This window comes from Prunus dulcis, chromosome 5 (genome assembly GCF_902201215.1).
Source record: "Prunus dulcis chromosome 5, ALMONDv2, whole genome shotgun sequence".
In the NCBI taxonomy this organism is placed as follows: Eukaryota; Viridiplantae; Streptophyta; class Magnoliopsida; order Rosales; family Rosaceae; genus Prunus; species Prunus dulcis.
This window is the reverse complement of record NC_047654.1, coordinates 6,334,735-6,352,234: the sequence shown is the minus strand read 5'-3', so window position 1 is coordinate 6,352,234 and position 17,500 is coordinate 6,334,735. Positions and strand designations below refer to the sequence as shown.

The 17,500-nt window shown below is 37.6% G+C and overlaps 1 protein-coding gene and 1 pseudogene across 1 annotated transcript; one reads left to right on the top strand and one right to left on the bottom strand.

Annotated features, from left to right (window-relative positions):
- The first annotated feature begins 53 nt into the window (after window positions 1-53).
- LOC117628911 (E3 ubiquitin-protein ligase SIRP1-like) lies at window positions 54-773 on the top strand. Its single transcript, XM_034361455.1, has one exon. It carries the CDS (start codon window positions 54-56, stop codon window positions 771-773), a length of 720 nt encoding a protein of 239 aa, XP_034217346.1.
- A 565-nt stretch (window positions 774-1,338) lies between these two features.
- LOC117628910 lies at window positions 1,339-5,623 on the bottom strand (annotated as a pseudogene).
- Window positions 5,624-17,500: the final 11,877 nt, after the last annotated feature.

The window sequence follows — 17,500 nt, the reverse complement described above, 5'->3', positions numbered from 1 at the left end:
CCGCATTCTTCCTTTTTCCATTTTTCTTAGAGTTCGCTGCTCTTCTTGTTGTTATGGCCGATGAGTATTGGGAGATGTTGGGCGATCCCTATTATGCCACACGTATCCTCGAAGTCTCCGAATTACCGGAAACCGCCATGAAATCTCAATTGTGGCTAGACATCAATGCCACTGTCACACAAATTGTGTTGCCCTCGAATTTAGAGGACGACGAGGATTGGGAAGACCATTACAAATTAATGATGTTAGAAGACGATCACATGGGCCAACATTCCGAGAGCTTCGATTACCACGACAAAATCGAGATTGACCTACTAATGGACGACAGATCCACGTCATCGATTTTGGCTACTATATCCAACGAGCTATCCAAGTCTATCCACGTCTCCTCCCAGGACCTTCGGTGCGTCGCTGCTACTATAGTCCATGATGCCTCACGGAGTCTTGTTGGGAGAGTGTGTAGCAGCAGCAGCCGGGGGTTACGTGTGCATATGGAGGCGTGCATCAAGATTGATGCGATCGTTGAGGACGTGGCCGCGGATGATGAAGTGCAGCCCGCGTTTGTACCGGCGAGTAAATCCGCAATTGAGAAGCTGGAGAGGGTGAGAGTGGAAACGGCTGGGGTTTGTTGTTCGGTTTGTATAGCGGAGATTGCAGTGGGTTCGGAAGGTCGTGGTCTGCCATGTTCGCATATTTACCACGAGGCTTGCATCGTGGAGTGGTTGGAGAAAAGCCACTTCTGCCCTCTGTGTCGTTTCTCCTTGCCTGCATAGTCCTAGTCCTAGCCGATGATGATGATGACGTGGAGTTTAGGGTTTCCACATTGAAATGTTCATGTATTTTATCTGATTCATTTCATTGTTCTTCCAATTAAATTCTTAATTTCATTTCATGTAATCGGATTTATTGTTCCAATTCAGTTCTTTAATTCTACTTTTTGGTTGTTGTGATAATTTTCTATTAGAATTTAGAAGTTGATTCTACTTCTAATTCTACCTTCTTTTCTTTGGGTGATAATTTCATACAGTGCTGCCATTAGAATTTAGAAGCATGGATAAAGTTGAAATGACAAAGAATTACACTTTACTGCCTTACTGCATAAACCAAGCAACCTTATTAATGTACAAATATGGTGCGAAACTAGAATTATACAACAGCTGCAAGTAATGGTAAGCTTGTTAGATCGAAACTACCTGGTTAGTACAAGGTACTTGTGAGATGGAGGCTTGTAGGGCAAGAAACTAGAGTTCAAAACACGAAAAGATCAGATGCACAACAAGAAAACAATTAGAAGGTTTTGATTGACCAGTCTGATGAGCTACTAGCTTCCTCAAGTGGTCAGTCAGGTTTGTTTCTTCCAGCATTTGGAATGAATAACGACCACCATGGTCTCTCAGATAGTTCCTTGGAGAATACATACCGGAACCTTGAATTGTATGGCACCCACTCTATGATCTGAAATGCCTTCTTGCTGGATTTACTGTCAATGCATTTATGTATTGAATCATTAAGCTTCTTATCAGCATTCTCACTGACCCATTTGAGAAGATCATCAGAGCCAAAAGATGCTTCTCTTGCAAACCTTTCAAGTATCTTTGGCAGAAAAACTTTCCTTCACTTCTTTACCACTACATTTGCTTTAATAAACTCCTCCTTTGCCTCTTCAAGTTCATCTCTAACATTTGAGGCTGTGTATACTTTTAGCTACAAGTAATTGACAAGCAAACGTTAATGCCGTTAGCAATATATAGTGGTAGCAGTATATCACTGATCAGAGTGTGTTTTTAGAAGAATGATTTACAATCAAAACAATTTAGTAGTAAAAGTTGCTACCATATGCTTTTGATTATAAAAAAAATTATTCTGTTTTTAAAAAGTAGTTTTCTGCAGCAGCACCGGATTTCTTTAAACATAGAGATAAGGCAGAAAAGATAAGTTATGAACAGAAATTTCAAGGGAAAATCATGTGCCAAAGCACTGTAATTGACCAATAAACATGTGTAGCTTTAGGGGAAAAGACTGAAAATAAGAACCTAACATTCATTAGACAATTATATATTAAATCTTCAACATAATGTGAAAAGAGGACCAATAAAAGCAAAGTGGTTACCACAGGATCAGAAAAGGCTCCAGTACAAAGAGCAAAGCAAACAAGGGGTTCAGAAACCAGAAGACCCAATTTGGAATTGCGAAGTTGTCTGTCTTCACCAAATTTTTTCCTCCAGGCAGTTGAAAGGAGGGTTTCAAGCCACTGGAAACACAAAAGTAGATCAAATGAGTATTCTAAAACACGGTATTTCTTATTCATATTAACGAAAGAGAAAAAAAGAAAGAAATGAAAATCCACTGTTCAAGTTGTCATTCATAAGAAGAGCTCAAATGATTTGCCACACCATTTAAATTATGAAATAAATGAAATAATTCAATGGATGTCAGCATTCCTGTTGCATTATCAGAGAGAGTATGGTGAGTAAGTACCCGTCCAATTCAGGGTGTTTGGAAGCCAAATATGGATTGCTCTATGGCATTCGCACTGATAACTTGGCCCCCAATATTGTAAGCAGCCTGCACTATACCAAAAAGCTCATCATCTTTTTTCTTTTTCTTTCCAAATTTAGAATACACAGATAGACCAAAGCATTGGTTCTTTTTTCTTGCTCCACTTATTTTAGATTCAACCATTTTTTTTGGGGCATGAAAACCAAATATCCTGATAACTTCTCAAACATTGACAACAGAAAATCAAAAGGTATTTGAGCATTTTACTTGATGGCCAAAAAGGGTAAGATAATATTCTGATTGTCTTTAATGGGGATCTTCTAGTCCATGTCTTGAAAGGCAGGAGCAATAGACTTGAATATAAAAGAAGGAAACAAAGATCAAACCAACTAACTTTTAATTTTAAAATGGGATGAACCAATGAATGTATTAATCCATCTCTCAGAAAGAAAAAAAAAAAAAAAAAAACGAAATGATGCTTGGGGGACAGGACTTCAAGAGAAAGCATATTCATTTGTAATGAGTTGCACAAGTCTTCTTAGGCTGCCAGCAAAACCCATTGTACTGGTAAATAAGTGAATTACCTTGTGGAATAAGGCCAGCTTTCTTAGAGAGCTGTGGGGAGGTCCATATGCTAAATATGCCTGCACAAGGGTAAGGAGAAAATTTAGAGAGACTTACAAATCAATGAGAGAAAACCAATGGTTGGTTAAGAGACTTTTACATGCATAACAAGAGCATTGTATGTGTTGATCCAAAATGCAATTTGGGCATGCAATTCATCAGAGTGACATTCACCCTCTCCAGTTGTTCAACCAAGATTCTGAAATTGAAATATGAAGTATATCTCGAGTCAGCACTCCTGATGACATAAAACATAAGAGGAGATCCAGTGCAAGTGTGTTAGCTGCATTTATGTGTATCTTAAACTATGTGCCGCACATACAGAAAATTAATAAGTGTACAAGTCATCACCCCGTCAACCATATTAGGATCCAAAATTTATGGATTTGTTGTTTAATCATATAGCTCTAAGATTTATGGGATGCGCATTATTGTGCTCCATGACCATATTGGATATTAGAATGTTATTAAGCAGATTAAATAGAAACAAAAAGTTATAATTTAGATAAGCATCCGCGGGGGAGATCTCTAAAGATAAAAAATAGAGGTTTTTATTGGCCACGCTAGTCAGTGGCGTGGCCTTAACCTTTTCTTACCAACAACCTGAATTTAGTGCAGTTGACACACACAGGGTCTAAATAACGAATGTGTACATTTCTGCCAAACTCAACACTTTTAACACAAATCCTATATGTATATACATATATATGGATATATTATGTGTGTCACAAGTAATGATCTTCAATAACATGACACAAATACATTTAATAAGTGTCCATCAGTGAAAGCAGAAGAATAAACTTATGTTCTACCTTTGCTAGGTTTGAACAATTCTACGCAAAATTGATGTCACTTTTGTCACTGGATTGTGTAGTACTAGTATGCCTAGTCTTTAAAGTTCTTTTTCTGAGTCATCAATAGCAACTAGAGCTCACAAATGTCTGAAAGGAAACTTTTTTGAGGAACAAAATGCACTTGAAATGATACTCGGATGTTTCCTGGATCCATTCTTCATATGGGCAGCGGAAGCCACACCTGAGTTCTGCTCAGAAGGTGGCCTGCTAATGCATTGCTAAAAATACTCCTATAGAGAGAGAGAACATGCTGCTCGCGGTTTGCAACTTCTTCTTCAAGTAATTCAATTTCAGAAATCAATTCCTTTGTCTAAACAAAAAAGAAATAAAACAATTTGCAGTCCTTAATTCCATATTCACAGAATCGCAGCTAATAAGTGGAATGAGATATGAATAAGTAGATATAGCAAATTTGAAAAAAGAAAAAAATAATCATATGTATATATACAGACACACACACACACACACATATGTGTGTATGTCTCAGAGTACAGTTGACAATTCATATTCTACACTGTGAAATTGGAATTTGCTATAATACAGTTTTAGGCATGCAGAAAACAGAAGGCAATTAAATAATTGATGAAAAAGGTTCAGGTGCAACCACAGGAAAAGGTTCATTTGCATTGGTAGAAGACTGCTCTGTTTAGCTCAACAGTCCAAACTTTAAGAGTAATTTGATTGGGCCATGGAGATATGTATTTAAGTTGAAGTATCAAAAAAGAAAAAACAAAAAGAACATGGATTAAGGATTTACAGCACTGCACCAAAGGCTTATGTGCTAACCAATAATTAAGAGTGTATTCAAAGCAGTTCTTTATATATAGTTGACGAAGTGTTAGTCAAATGTTGCATGTTATCATCATTTCCACACTAGATCAGCTGAAACATGAAGGTACGACATTGAGGCCTAAGTTAATATGTAAACTACTGGATTATTCCGCAACAGCTCTTTAAAGTAAAATAAGAAAAGTTTAGTAACTACCTGGACAGAGAAATGCCTATGTCCAGGTGATAGAGTACTTGATGCTCGTCCCATTGCCCTCTCGAGCATATTGCGCATCGATTTCTCTTGCTGCAAACGCAACTGCAGCTGTTCGATCTGCAAAATTGTATACAGTTTTGGGTAAACCATATTATGCTCGCATCATAAATGACATGGAAAACCAACAGTTGTAATGGTTAGAGATTTGTCCAGTCACCCCTGACCAAGTCATGCATTCCATCCACTTTTGTAGACATGGCGTGCATATAGTTTGGAAACCCAAATTTCCTATGTCAAAAGTAAAATAATTGTGGATTCAGATTCATACACATGTTCTATAGATAGGAACTTTGGAGGAACCTTGCACATTTTTCAGTAAGTCGAAATCTTCCCCAGACTCCCCTACCACCAGAAATAAAAAAAGGATGGAAGCTGTATAACTTGAAATGTTTGGAATATCTAGTCTATAACTACCCAATGCTTGCAACAAATTTCTAATAAAAGATAAGTCAATTGTGAAAAGCATACTATAATGATATTAATCTCAGCCACACCTCATGCTATAGAAAGATTTATCAAAACACAATTTTGAAAGAGTGAGAGATTGAATTCCATTTCTTACATCTTTTTCCAAAGAGGCTCTGTAGTTTGATGGCGTATTCTTGTTAATATAAACAAGATTGTCATGCCAAGGACTTTGTCCCCTAGACGCACTTGTTGAAGGTGATGAAACCTATTAAATTCATGAAGAAAACAGTAAGCATCTTTGTTTAAATCCATGATTAGAAATAAGATTCAGTCTGCAGTCACCTATGAATTTATACATTTTCAAGTTTGAACATACCAATATGGGAGTAGCCATATCAATATAGCAGGGGACAATTATTATTTCTTCAACCGGTTAAGTGGTCTAACCTGCGTTTCATTTTGGTCCTTCTTCGCAGAAACTCGACTTCTTGGAACATTTAAGTTCCTGTCAGAAGCACTGTAAAGAAAAGGAAGAACCACATAAATTTCAAAAATGAAACCGAAACAGACCGAAACATGAAGATTCCAACATGTTTGAGGAAAGAAAATGATCAATCTCTTTGACTCAATCACTGCAAAACAGGCTCACCCAAGTCTTTTGATGGTCACTACTCACAAATTGTTTTCTTCCTAATACACACACATCTATGATCACATTGTTCTAAGATATGCCAACAATCTATCTTAAAAATCACAAAACACAAATAAAAACTTGTAAGAAAAACAAATAAAGGATGCCTAAAGAACTCAAACAGTCAAACCCCTTGGAGTGGAATTTTCTTTCCCTGATGCAGCACGTAAAGAAAATACATTTCCTTGTAATAAAATTAAAGAAACAATAGGATTTAGAAAAAGAAAAAAACTCAACTAGAAACTTAAAAGCCAAAAAAATAGATACTAACCTAACAGATAATATCATCATGTCATAATACAACATACAAAAGTCCATAACCAACCATGAAATGAAGGAGATAGAAATGCAAATATCCACCTCGTAGAAAAACAAAAGATGCACTTTAACAATAATAATAACAACATTGATTTGAGTATTGAAAAATTGCACCTCTTACAGCGCCTGTGTTGGGCATGAACAGCTGAGCGTGCCCAAGAATCTACATTCTCTCTCATCCCACCTGCTTGTTCTTCAAATTCTTCTTTTTCTTCAGCTATGTTACACATAAAACCAACCATTCGCTTATTGTATATGTGAAATGGGTTAAGAGGGAAAGAAAGTGTAATTCTGAATGGGTATTGCTTGAATTTAAGAGTGAACTTTGAATGATTCTGAAGAATTGAAGAGGTTTTCATAATTTGAAAAGCAAATAATGTGAAGTATAAGTACAAAGGTAAGCGAATGGTTAATTTCGTTGAGAGCATTCAATTTGAGTAGTTAATTTCAGCTGATGATGAGTCAAGTATCTCTCTCTCTCACTCTCTCTCTTGGTTTTGAATCTGCGTGGTGGGCCCAGAGGTGACGGTGGTCGTGCCTACTTCCCGCCAATTCAAGCCCAAAAACAAGAAAACCAAAAACACTTGGTTTGGATCCTTCTAGGTGAGGGTGCCATATATGGACAATAGATGTGGACTTTTATAATAGCCACAAGATTGATCTAAATAGTAATTCACTAAGTTTAATAAAATCATCATGTGCCTAATATGAATGTCTACATGAGTGATCCATATATGGCACTCTCACTATAGAATTTCGCTATATCCCTTAACACAATTGAGGTCTTTTCGGACTTCGTGGGTTTGAGTGGACTTAGACTAGTCTAGTCACATCGAGCTAAACGGTCCAATGCATGAGCCGGTCTTTGGTTTTAAACCCAAAAAATCATGAATCACAGGCCTAACGATGATTGAGCACTACAAAATTTATTCTTTACCTACTATTTTCAACACAAAATTCACTATAAATGCTACACATTATAAATGTCTTTTTGTTCAAACTATAGTAATTATTCATCATACGAGAATTATCGCATCAATCGTCCATATTGCTCCTTGAGTAATCTCAATCTGGGTAACTTCCCCTTTCTATCTCTATTTGAAATGAATAACCACGATTGAAAGGTTAGGAAAGTTTAGGAGAGAAGCCAAATTATTATAGAATTCCATAGAAATGGTGAGCAGTAGGTATGCCAAATTACTTTCCGTTTTATCCAATACTTTCCATATAAATTCACTATAAATGGTACCTAGTTTAGACTCTCCAGGTTAGGGCAAAACAAGGATGCATGAGTAGGGGTGGCAATTTCGGATACGACCCGATACACGACTCGAAACCCGCACGAGAAATTAGCGAGTTCAACCCGCACGATAAAAAAACAGGTCAATTTCGGGTCAATCCGTCCTGACCCGTTTAATAAACGGGTGGGTTTCGGGTCAACCCGCTAACCCGCTATAATACCTATCTAACCCGTTTATTTAATGGGTCGTGTCACGGGTCGTGTCAACCCGCATCGAACCCATTAACCCGTTTTATTTGCAAGTGATATGAACTTTTCTGTTCAATTTGGAGTTGAACTTGAACTTTTCTATTCAATTTGGAGTTGAACTTGAACTAATGAATATATATTTGTATTTAATTATTTATGACAGGACCCGACCCAATTTCCGCTTTGGAATTCGAGCCAAGTCCTGTGCGTGTCCGACACCTGGCGAATGTCGGGCACAAAAGACCTTTTTATCCTTCTTGTTTCAAATTCTCTTTAAAATGCCCTTAGACTTCTGCCGAAATTTCGGCAGAGTCTCCCCTATATTTTGACCAATCCCAAAATTTTCCACCTGCTAAACAATCAGTAAATCCATCCCAACAGCCAGAACATCTCAAATAACAGATCTCATCTCCAGTTTTCCACTAATACTAGATATCAGAGCATACTTTAAAGTTTTCAAGTTTTCAAAGATTTTCTACAAACTCTACCTTGGTGCGGAAGCTATAATTGGTCCGGTGGTGGATCCCGCGTACTTCTACAGCCTGGGGACGAAAACAGTTTGAAGATGTGAGTGGACCGAACATAAGAATTCTTGAAAACAGTTTAACAATCATAATAACCCCCACTATAAAAATTGTTAAATAAACTGAATACGTACATTCCATTTAAAGCCTTCTAAACTCAAAGCATTCCATGTAAATCATAATCAAGCTCGATAAATTTTATTCAAAAGCACTGAAATCAAAGCTTGTATAAAACACTGAAATCAAACTTGTATAAAAGCACTGTACTCAAACCTTGTATAACTGAACAAAACTGTATAAATGTATCAATGCCTGAAAAATTGGAGAAGCTGATATAAAATAACTGAAAGTCATAATTAAATAAGAGAAAACCTAAAATCCTTTGAAAATACCACCTATTTGTACCCCTGTCATAACCGTCAATTCCCTGGCAGGTCTCGGGCGTCACACAGGCTACCCGAGCCGCAAACTGGCGAAATCAGGGGACTATGATCAGCCTGTCCCGCCGGCAGATTCCTCGATGACACCAAGTCAGCTCGAGTCGCTCTGGCAGGATGCAGGGGACCGTAGTCAGCCTGATCCGCAATCCTGGCAGGTCTCGGGGACACAGAGTCAGCCGAGCCGCAATCCTGGCAGGTCTCGGGACACCAAGTCTGCCGAGCCGCAAATCCTGGCACTCACGGTCCGAGCGTCCCCGAAAACTCGTGAGGCAAGTCAAGTGCACTGACTAACTGAAATCGGACTGGATGTCCGTAGACATCGATCCAACTCTGGGTAATCACCAAAAATGAATGGGTACGAGGTGGTTTTAAAATAAATTCCTTTAGAAAAATATGAATAATAACTGAAATCTCAAGTTGTGCTGCTGTCTCATCTGATTCCAACCTCAAACTCTGTTTCTATAACTTGTAAATAAGCAGCATAGACTTATAGAACTGTTACTGTACTGATCATGTTCAGAACCGTAATAAAACTTACTCAAGATCAAATAAAGAAATTTATCCAATAAATTCATTTCAAAAAACTTATTTATATAAAATCAATATAAACTCATTTATAAAACTTATTTATATAAAATCACATCAAATCATTCATGAAATCTGATTTATGAAATAAAGTCCACTCACAGATGGTCCGAGCTACTTCGACCCTTCGAAGGTCTCTTTTGCAATCCTGTCGGGCTCCTGGTGCCTGATTACCCATAAAGATTAAATTAATAACTGCTGACTAAAAAGAATTTCAACTAAACCCCCTGCCCCCGGCTCCTAGAAATACGTGCATCTCCTTCCAAGTTACTCTTATGCCCTCGTTAGCCCTTTCAAACACTTGGACCAGTTTTGGGAAGGTCCGACGCTCAACTAAGTGATAAACTGCCTGATCGGCCGACCCGGGACCCCGTGGGTCTACGATCTCTGATGGCCAATCTGGGCTTCCCTGAAGGTTCCTTACAGCGAGGGAACCGTGTTCTGCGAATTGGGTCTGAAATGAACGGTCGAATTAGCTAAAATTGCGTTATCGCTTAAAATCCAAACCCTAGCCTCAGGGTTCGCGATTCCGGAGTATCCGGCACTCCGATTCGTAATCCGTCGAATCCTACACGATCATGACATCGTGTAGACCGACATATCCGAAATTCAGCGCGATCCGAATATTTAACGACACTGCACCCACGGATCGCGCGATATGGAAAATCCGTTCGGGGCTCAAACGGACTCCGAATCGAGATCCGCGAAATCCCACACGCTCGTGACGACACGAGGGTCACAAAACTGCACAGAATTACATCACTACCCTCGCCCACGCGCTCCAGCGCGCGCGGGCAGCTTTGGGTGTCCAAAGCGATTTCGGGTGGCCGAAAAATCTCGAAACCAAGACTCCAAACTCCTACCCTAGGTAAAACACCCCATTTGGAGTCACTTTTGTTCTTGGACAACCCCCAAAAAGTGACCAAAAATAGTAGTTTCAAGCGGCTTTCAAGTCGAAAATCGAACCCCTTAGAGCTAAAATCGATCGAAACCCATATACCCATCAGGTAGAACACGAAAAATAGCTGAGAAACCATACCTTACTCGATTGATTTGGTGGTCGGAATTGAGAGAACGAGCTCCCAAAAATTTTCAGAAAAATTGTTGGAACCAGCCTGTTTCGTGGCAGTTTCCGGCTACTACAGTAGCGGATGGAGGCTGAAGAGGGGCAGGGCTGATAGAGGGAAGTGAGGTGGTTCGTTTTGGACCGGTATTGCCTGAAACGGTGGCCTGAGTTGGGAGAAATCGCTGTCTGAAGTTGGCTGGTTGAGATGGTTCGAGAGAGAAGAAAGCTGGATTTATAAAACTGAACTTCGAAATATTTACGGTTCTGCCACTGAGACTCTTTTGACCATAACTCCTTCGTTACAACTCCAATTCGGGTCTACTCCATGTCTACGGATTCGTTTCGCCGTGCTCTACGCAACGGCGTAATCGGAATCACAAAATTCTTTCCCGATCAAAAAGTCAACTTTTTCCCTATTAAATAATGCGAGGGTAAAATTGTCTTTTTGCTAAAAGATATTTTCCTTACTTTTTTAGATATTTTCTTTCTTTTTAGATATTTTGTTTTGGGTTATTACAATTTACTTAGGTTGTATTTGGGGGAAGTTTTATCAAACTGTTAAAATTATTAATTTAGTTATAATAAAAAATGAACAGGTGGCGGGTTACATGGGTTGGGTCGTGTCAACCCGTTTATAAACGGGTCGTGTTCGGGTTGACAATTTCTGACCCATTTATTAAACGGGTCGTGTTCGGGTTGACCATTTCTGACATGTTTACAATCTCGACACGACACGAACCCGACACGACACGACCCATTGCCACGCCTATGCATGAGTATCTCATAAACTGCAATGTCATTTAAGGCACAATATTGAAGGTGATAATATGTCATTCTATCTTTTCTTACCAATACTTTCCATAGAAATGTTTCACTTCAAAAAGAAATTCAATATAAATGTTTTTTTGTTGTTGCTAAAGTTAGAAAGATGAGGATGATTTTCTCACACACACTGCCAACGTGACATTGAGGTCTCCTAGCCTGCAAATCAAGACCTTTTTTTTATAAGGCTAGACCCAATTGGAAAATTCGATATAAAATTCACTATAAATGGTATGCAAGCTAGGAGAAATCTAGAAGCATGAACATTTCATAAAACATAATGTCATTGAGGCAGTCATTCTATCCTTTCCAGTTGACCAATACTTTCCATACAATATTTTCATATAAATAGTAAATGGTAGGAACAACCAACCCTTTTTCCGTTTACCCGGTGCTTTCCATAAAAATTTCGATGCAAACGGTAACAAATTTAGATTTTAGGGAAAAACTAAATCAAAAGCAATGTCATTACCCAATATTGAACGTCATAACAGGTCTTTAGCATCCATGTAGAATGTGTGAGTTAGGATATTATTGCCCTTTTAATAGAAAAAATCCTTAAAAAAAAGAAGTGATTATATGGTTTCTAATTTATCTAATACTTTCCTTATAATTTTACATATAAATGGTGAGTGGTAAGTGTTCACCCGTTTTGTTTTTACTCTTGTGATGGAAGGGCAAAGTTCCCCATTGCCTTGAAAACCATTGACTGGTCAACAAACCAACTTTCTTTGGTGTGCGAGCATGCCACTGCTAGCAATGAAAAATCGTAGCAGACTTCTTTGAAACAGATAACTTGCGCCCCAAGTTACTGATTTCTAAAAAAGCGATTGTGAATTTGGATGAGGAATATCTCCCAAGTAAGTTCTTTTCTTGCCTCAGACTGGTGAGGACTTCATAATTTATCACAGTATAAAATTGGTAGTTCTGGCCAAATAGATGATTATAAAGTGGACTGTTTTAGGCAGAACTGCCTTCTACAAAATTAAAAAGGGAAAAATCAACTCTAGAAAGACAAAAAAAAGACGGCTGGAATCCCATTTCTGCCTGGGTAGAAACTTCTGATCCGGGCTGGACCGAGTACATTTATGCTGGACTGAGCTGTTAACAACTTCAATTGCTTAGCTTTAGCTGTAAATCGATACCAAAGTTCAATTTTGGCAGAGTTTTAATCTACTTCAAGCCTTGTGAGGCTTTTGAGCGGGTAGAACTGCGGCTTCTTTAGTCTGAAGGGGCAGAAGTGGTTGGACTTGAGGACTTAATAAGCTGGAACTGCATTGTAAATTTTTTTGAGGTTTTCATATTTGTGAAAACTCAAACTCTGCTTGTCTTGGCTTTTGTTGAACCAAATTTGTAACGGGAGAAGTCGCGTTTTGAATGACTTATTTCTCTAAGTCTGAACTTTGGAAGTTTTGATCTATAGCTGGCTTCTTTTGTGGCTCAAATGAGCTTTTGGTTGCTCCAGTTTGTTTGAAGGTTCTCAGTGATCAAGTGATCATTTTGAGTTTTTTGCCTTTGGTTGATTTCTGATTGTTTGATTGATTGTTGAATTTTTGTGTCTGTGCTCTATTCACCCTCTCTTTATATTTATAAGAAATGTTTTTGGAGTAGGGCTTCTTTGTTTTAACAATGGGCGGCAAATTTCTCAAAAGATCTTTCATTTTTTTTAATGTAAGAAAGATGGGTTTTATCAATTTTGGCAGATAAGCTCTCACTAGTCAGTCCCTAAGGCAATCACTTCCCTGATTTCCTACTTATTTCCCAAATGTGATATGCTTATCTCTTGAAAATAGTGCCTTTCTTTGGAGCAGATTTTTCTTCTGAATATAAAAAAGGATTTTGATCTTTTAGCTTCAGAGTTACAGAGAAAATTTTGCAAATGACCGGCGTTCATTTAATTTCCAACCACTTCCTCCATGATAGTTGAATTTGTTGACTTTTCTAAGTCAAGTAGTCACGTGAATTTTGAACATAGGCTTTCCAAAAAAGGTCTTTTGATTTTGCACTCCAGGATTTGAGATCAGAAGCTGGGCCAAATCCAATTTTTCTTTTGATTTGTTTTATTGATCTACGTCAATGGTGGATTGCCACTTAATCTCGACGTTTTTACGACTCTGCCACTTTGTAAAAGACATGCGCCCTTTCTTGATTTGGTTTTGGGGTTTTTACTTTCAAATCAAAACCCAGTCCTCCGTTTCTTCTGTTTTGTGGGCTTTTGTGAGAAGTGGGCTGGCGTGTGGTTGCTTTTGGCCCAAACAGTAAGTACACCAAATTATTTTCCCGGTAATATTTTCCGTATAAAATTCACTATATAAATGGTAACTGATTTGGGTTGTGCATATTAGGGCAAAACCAAGATGACGCATAAATAGAAATTAAATATAAATGTTAACCAACTTATATTCTACAACTGATTATTTTCCCTTTTACCGAATAATTCCCATATAAACATGACTATAAATGGTATGTAATCAAGATGCACGAACATTTTATAAAACACAATGTCATTCTATCTTCTCTCATTTTACCAATATAAGATTCATATAAAAAGTATACGGTAGGAACAACTAACTCTTTACTTTTCGTATAAATTTAAATGTAGATGGCAACCAATTAGATTCTACGAGTTAGCTAAAAACCAAGATGCATGAACAATATATCAAAAGAGATATCATTAAGGCCCAATATCATTAAGAATCGAAGTTGAATACATGGATCGTGTAAACAAGTAGAGTCCCCCCCCCCCCGGTTCGTTCTGCGACTTTCACTAATCCGACTATTTTTATCTACTTTTAGGTAACAATAATTGATTGTAACATCGTAATTTGACTCTTTATGTTTCATCTCACTTATTTTTAACTGAACTCATCCAATTTTATTTCAACATATTAGTTGAAACTTTATCATACTAACAGCTTCTCGTACACTTTGTTTGTGTTAATTTACGTGCGTGTTGAAGAAACATAATAAAATGGTTTCTGCTCGTGTTAAAAAGGAGAAATTATAAAATGTTACGGTATCGCCACCTCACCTCGTGATACTCCCATCCAAAACTTGTCACTGACAATTATATTATTATAAAATAAAATAAAAATCAAACTCTTTATACGGGTGGATTTAAAAATTTATTTTTGCATTTTCACTTTAAAAAATAAAAGAACTGGAAAAAGAAAAGGAAAAAGGAGCAGCCCTAATTAACAACCACCTTCCTCGCCGACAATGCCTTCCACCCTCACTGTCTGCCATCGATGTCGCTCATCTTTGTTTATTCCCATATTTCATATTTCTTCACTTCAATTTCACAATACAACTTTAAACGTGAAAAGGATGCTTGAGAATCTAACAGACCTAATAATTACACATAGGCCTCTCTCTCAATCTAGGGTTCAACGAAATACATTGAGGATCTAGAAGGAGGTGGGTTTATGTTTTTACGGGATTTACTAAACCCCTTATGGTCTTGCAAGGCCAAGAACATACAATTTCGAAGGTCAAGAAGTCTAAAATCTTATGATACATTTCCATGGCAGGCAGTTGGGCTGGGGCATTATCATTCAGGGAGGTGATTGCTTGGCTTTTTATTCTTTCTTTCAAGTTTTCTAATTTTTAAGATAAAAATAAGGGTTAAATTCAGCTTGTAAAAATTTAGATACGTCACAAATTTTGAATGGGAGTATCACGAGCTAACGTGGTGATACCGTATCATTCTATAATTTGTTGTGAAGAAGGGCCCAACGAGATCTAACCTCAAAATCTTGAGTAGATATGGTTGGATTCACTTTTGATAGTGTAGTGATTTTGACATCACTGTTTAGATTTTGGCACTCGGAAGTTCCAGAATTGGTTTCATTCCTATATATATGCATTTCAGCCACTGCAGAATTCTCAAGCTTTTTCCCACTTTCATTACAGTCTTCTCCATCTCATATCCATAGCTTCTTATACCAGAAGCATAAATACATATCATGTGTATACTATTGTCGTCGGAGAGCTTAATTTAAACAAGGTTTTCTACACATGGAGGGGAGGCCAAAAAAGAGATTCAACACCTACAACATGAATGGAAGAAAGTTCAAAGAGAAATTTTTGGTTCAAGATCAGACTTCATTGAGTTGTTATCGAATCCTTGATTTACCAGAAAAGGTATTACTTATGAAATAAACATTAACGAGTTATACATGTCTGCACATACACGATTGAATATTACACTTTGAACCATATATATTCAGGATATAGTGCATGCAGTTAATGATGGTCTTAAAGCGTTGGTCGATCATGATCCATGCCACAGTTCTTAAACAAAGTGAAAATGTCTTGAGTCTAATGTATTCTTATCTAGATATGAACCAATCTTTCATGATCATCATTGGCTTGAGGAGTGCTCACTCTGATGCCTGTAACATTAAAGCTCTGATTCTTTTTTCCTTACTTTATGCTCAGTTACATTTTGGATATAAAACTAATTTGATAAGAAGTTTGTATGTGACCATTTACCACAATGACCAGTTAACGTAAAAAATAATTCTCTTTGTATGATGATCCTGAGTGCAGAAGGAGGCCCCCGAGAAGGCAAGCAAAGAACATTAGCACTTTTTAAAGAAGTGGAGTAAGCAATAAACAAGAACCATCTGATGATGTTGCTCAAAGTAGGGCAACTACAACCTCAACTGGGAATTTGGAATTGGTAAGTCGATGGAAGGAGTTTTTGGTCCTTCTTCTTTTGAGTGCTGGGCGTGCCACCACCAAGCCTCGAATTTGGGCTTGAATGGAATGTGAGTAGATGGATATGTTGCGTTCGAGATCTGACTTTAATCAAATGATTGTTCGGCCGAGCAAGGAACCTCCTCAAGGCCTAGGTTCTTTCACTACCTTGGGTTCAAGGCTTTATGTGAGCGACCAAATGATGTGGAGTGGATGGAGATGTAGATTGAAGGTGAAATGTAATGGAACGAAGAACACGTGCGTAAAGTAAAAGGTGCTTGAATTTAAATATAATTGAAACACAAGTACAGAAAGTAAAGTACGTAAAATAAATAATTTAAAGACGAGTGCGTAATTTAAAGTGCGTAAAATAAAGAATGTAAAGACAAGTACGTAATGAAAATTGGGTAAATTAAATAATATAAAGACGAGTACGTAATGTAAATTGTAAAAATTAAATAATTGAAATGCGAGTGTGTAAAGTAAAGGGCGGAAAGTAAACTAGATTACGAAGAACAGTAAAGACAACGTGAATTGAAATTATTGTAATTAAAATAGAATTGAAAAACAAGAACAAGAACGTAAAGGCATAATTGAAATCTACGGAAACTAGAGCGGAAAAAATAAGAACAGACTATGGCTACATTATGCTACTCCTAGGATAGAAATCGAAGAGAATGTAAAATGACAAGTTGTGTGTTGTGTCGGGACCCTTTTCTCTCTTCCATAAGCTTGGTATTTATAGGGGCTTTGGTGCGTCTCAATTTGGTCAGTCGTCAATTCTCAATTGGCCTTCAAATCAATCATACTTGCTCAAGAATATCTTCAATCCCTTGTCTCATGCGTGTGATTTAATGTGAATAATAATATTTGATTTGATTTTCCTTCCATCTTGAGCTCTTCTACAATAACTTCAGTTGACCATCAAGCTGGCGTAATTCCTTCCATATTTGAATTGTAACCTATGAGAAAATCCTCCTACGGATTATCTCTCTCCTTATTTAAGCATTGATTGACTTTATGTATTCGGCTGCTTTTAGTCTTCCCACCATATTTACATTTTCGGCCGCATATAGGCTTTCGACCACTTTTATGCTCTCGGCCATATTGATGTGTTCGGCCACATTGGTGTATTCCACCACATGTAGATATTCTGCTACATTTATGACTTTGGGCTTCTATCCGACCTTATTGATTAGGCCCACCGAAATATAGTTTGGACTCACTATTAGTTTAATTGTCGGATCTCGGGCCTGACCCGGTCAAATTTCAACCAGGTCCAAACATTGCCCCCCAGTTTTTATGAATTTTACCGCAAAATTTAATTCTTTTTTACGAACACACGGCCGGTTCAAGATTTTACTCTTATATCGGCCTCTAGATGATCTTCAAACTTTAAACTATTATTTCCGTATTATTGCCAAAGCAATCTGG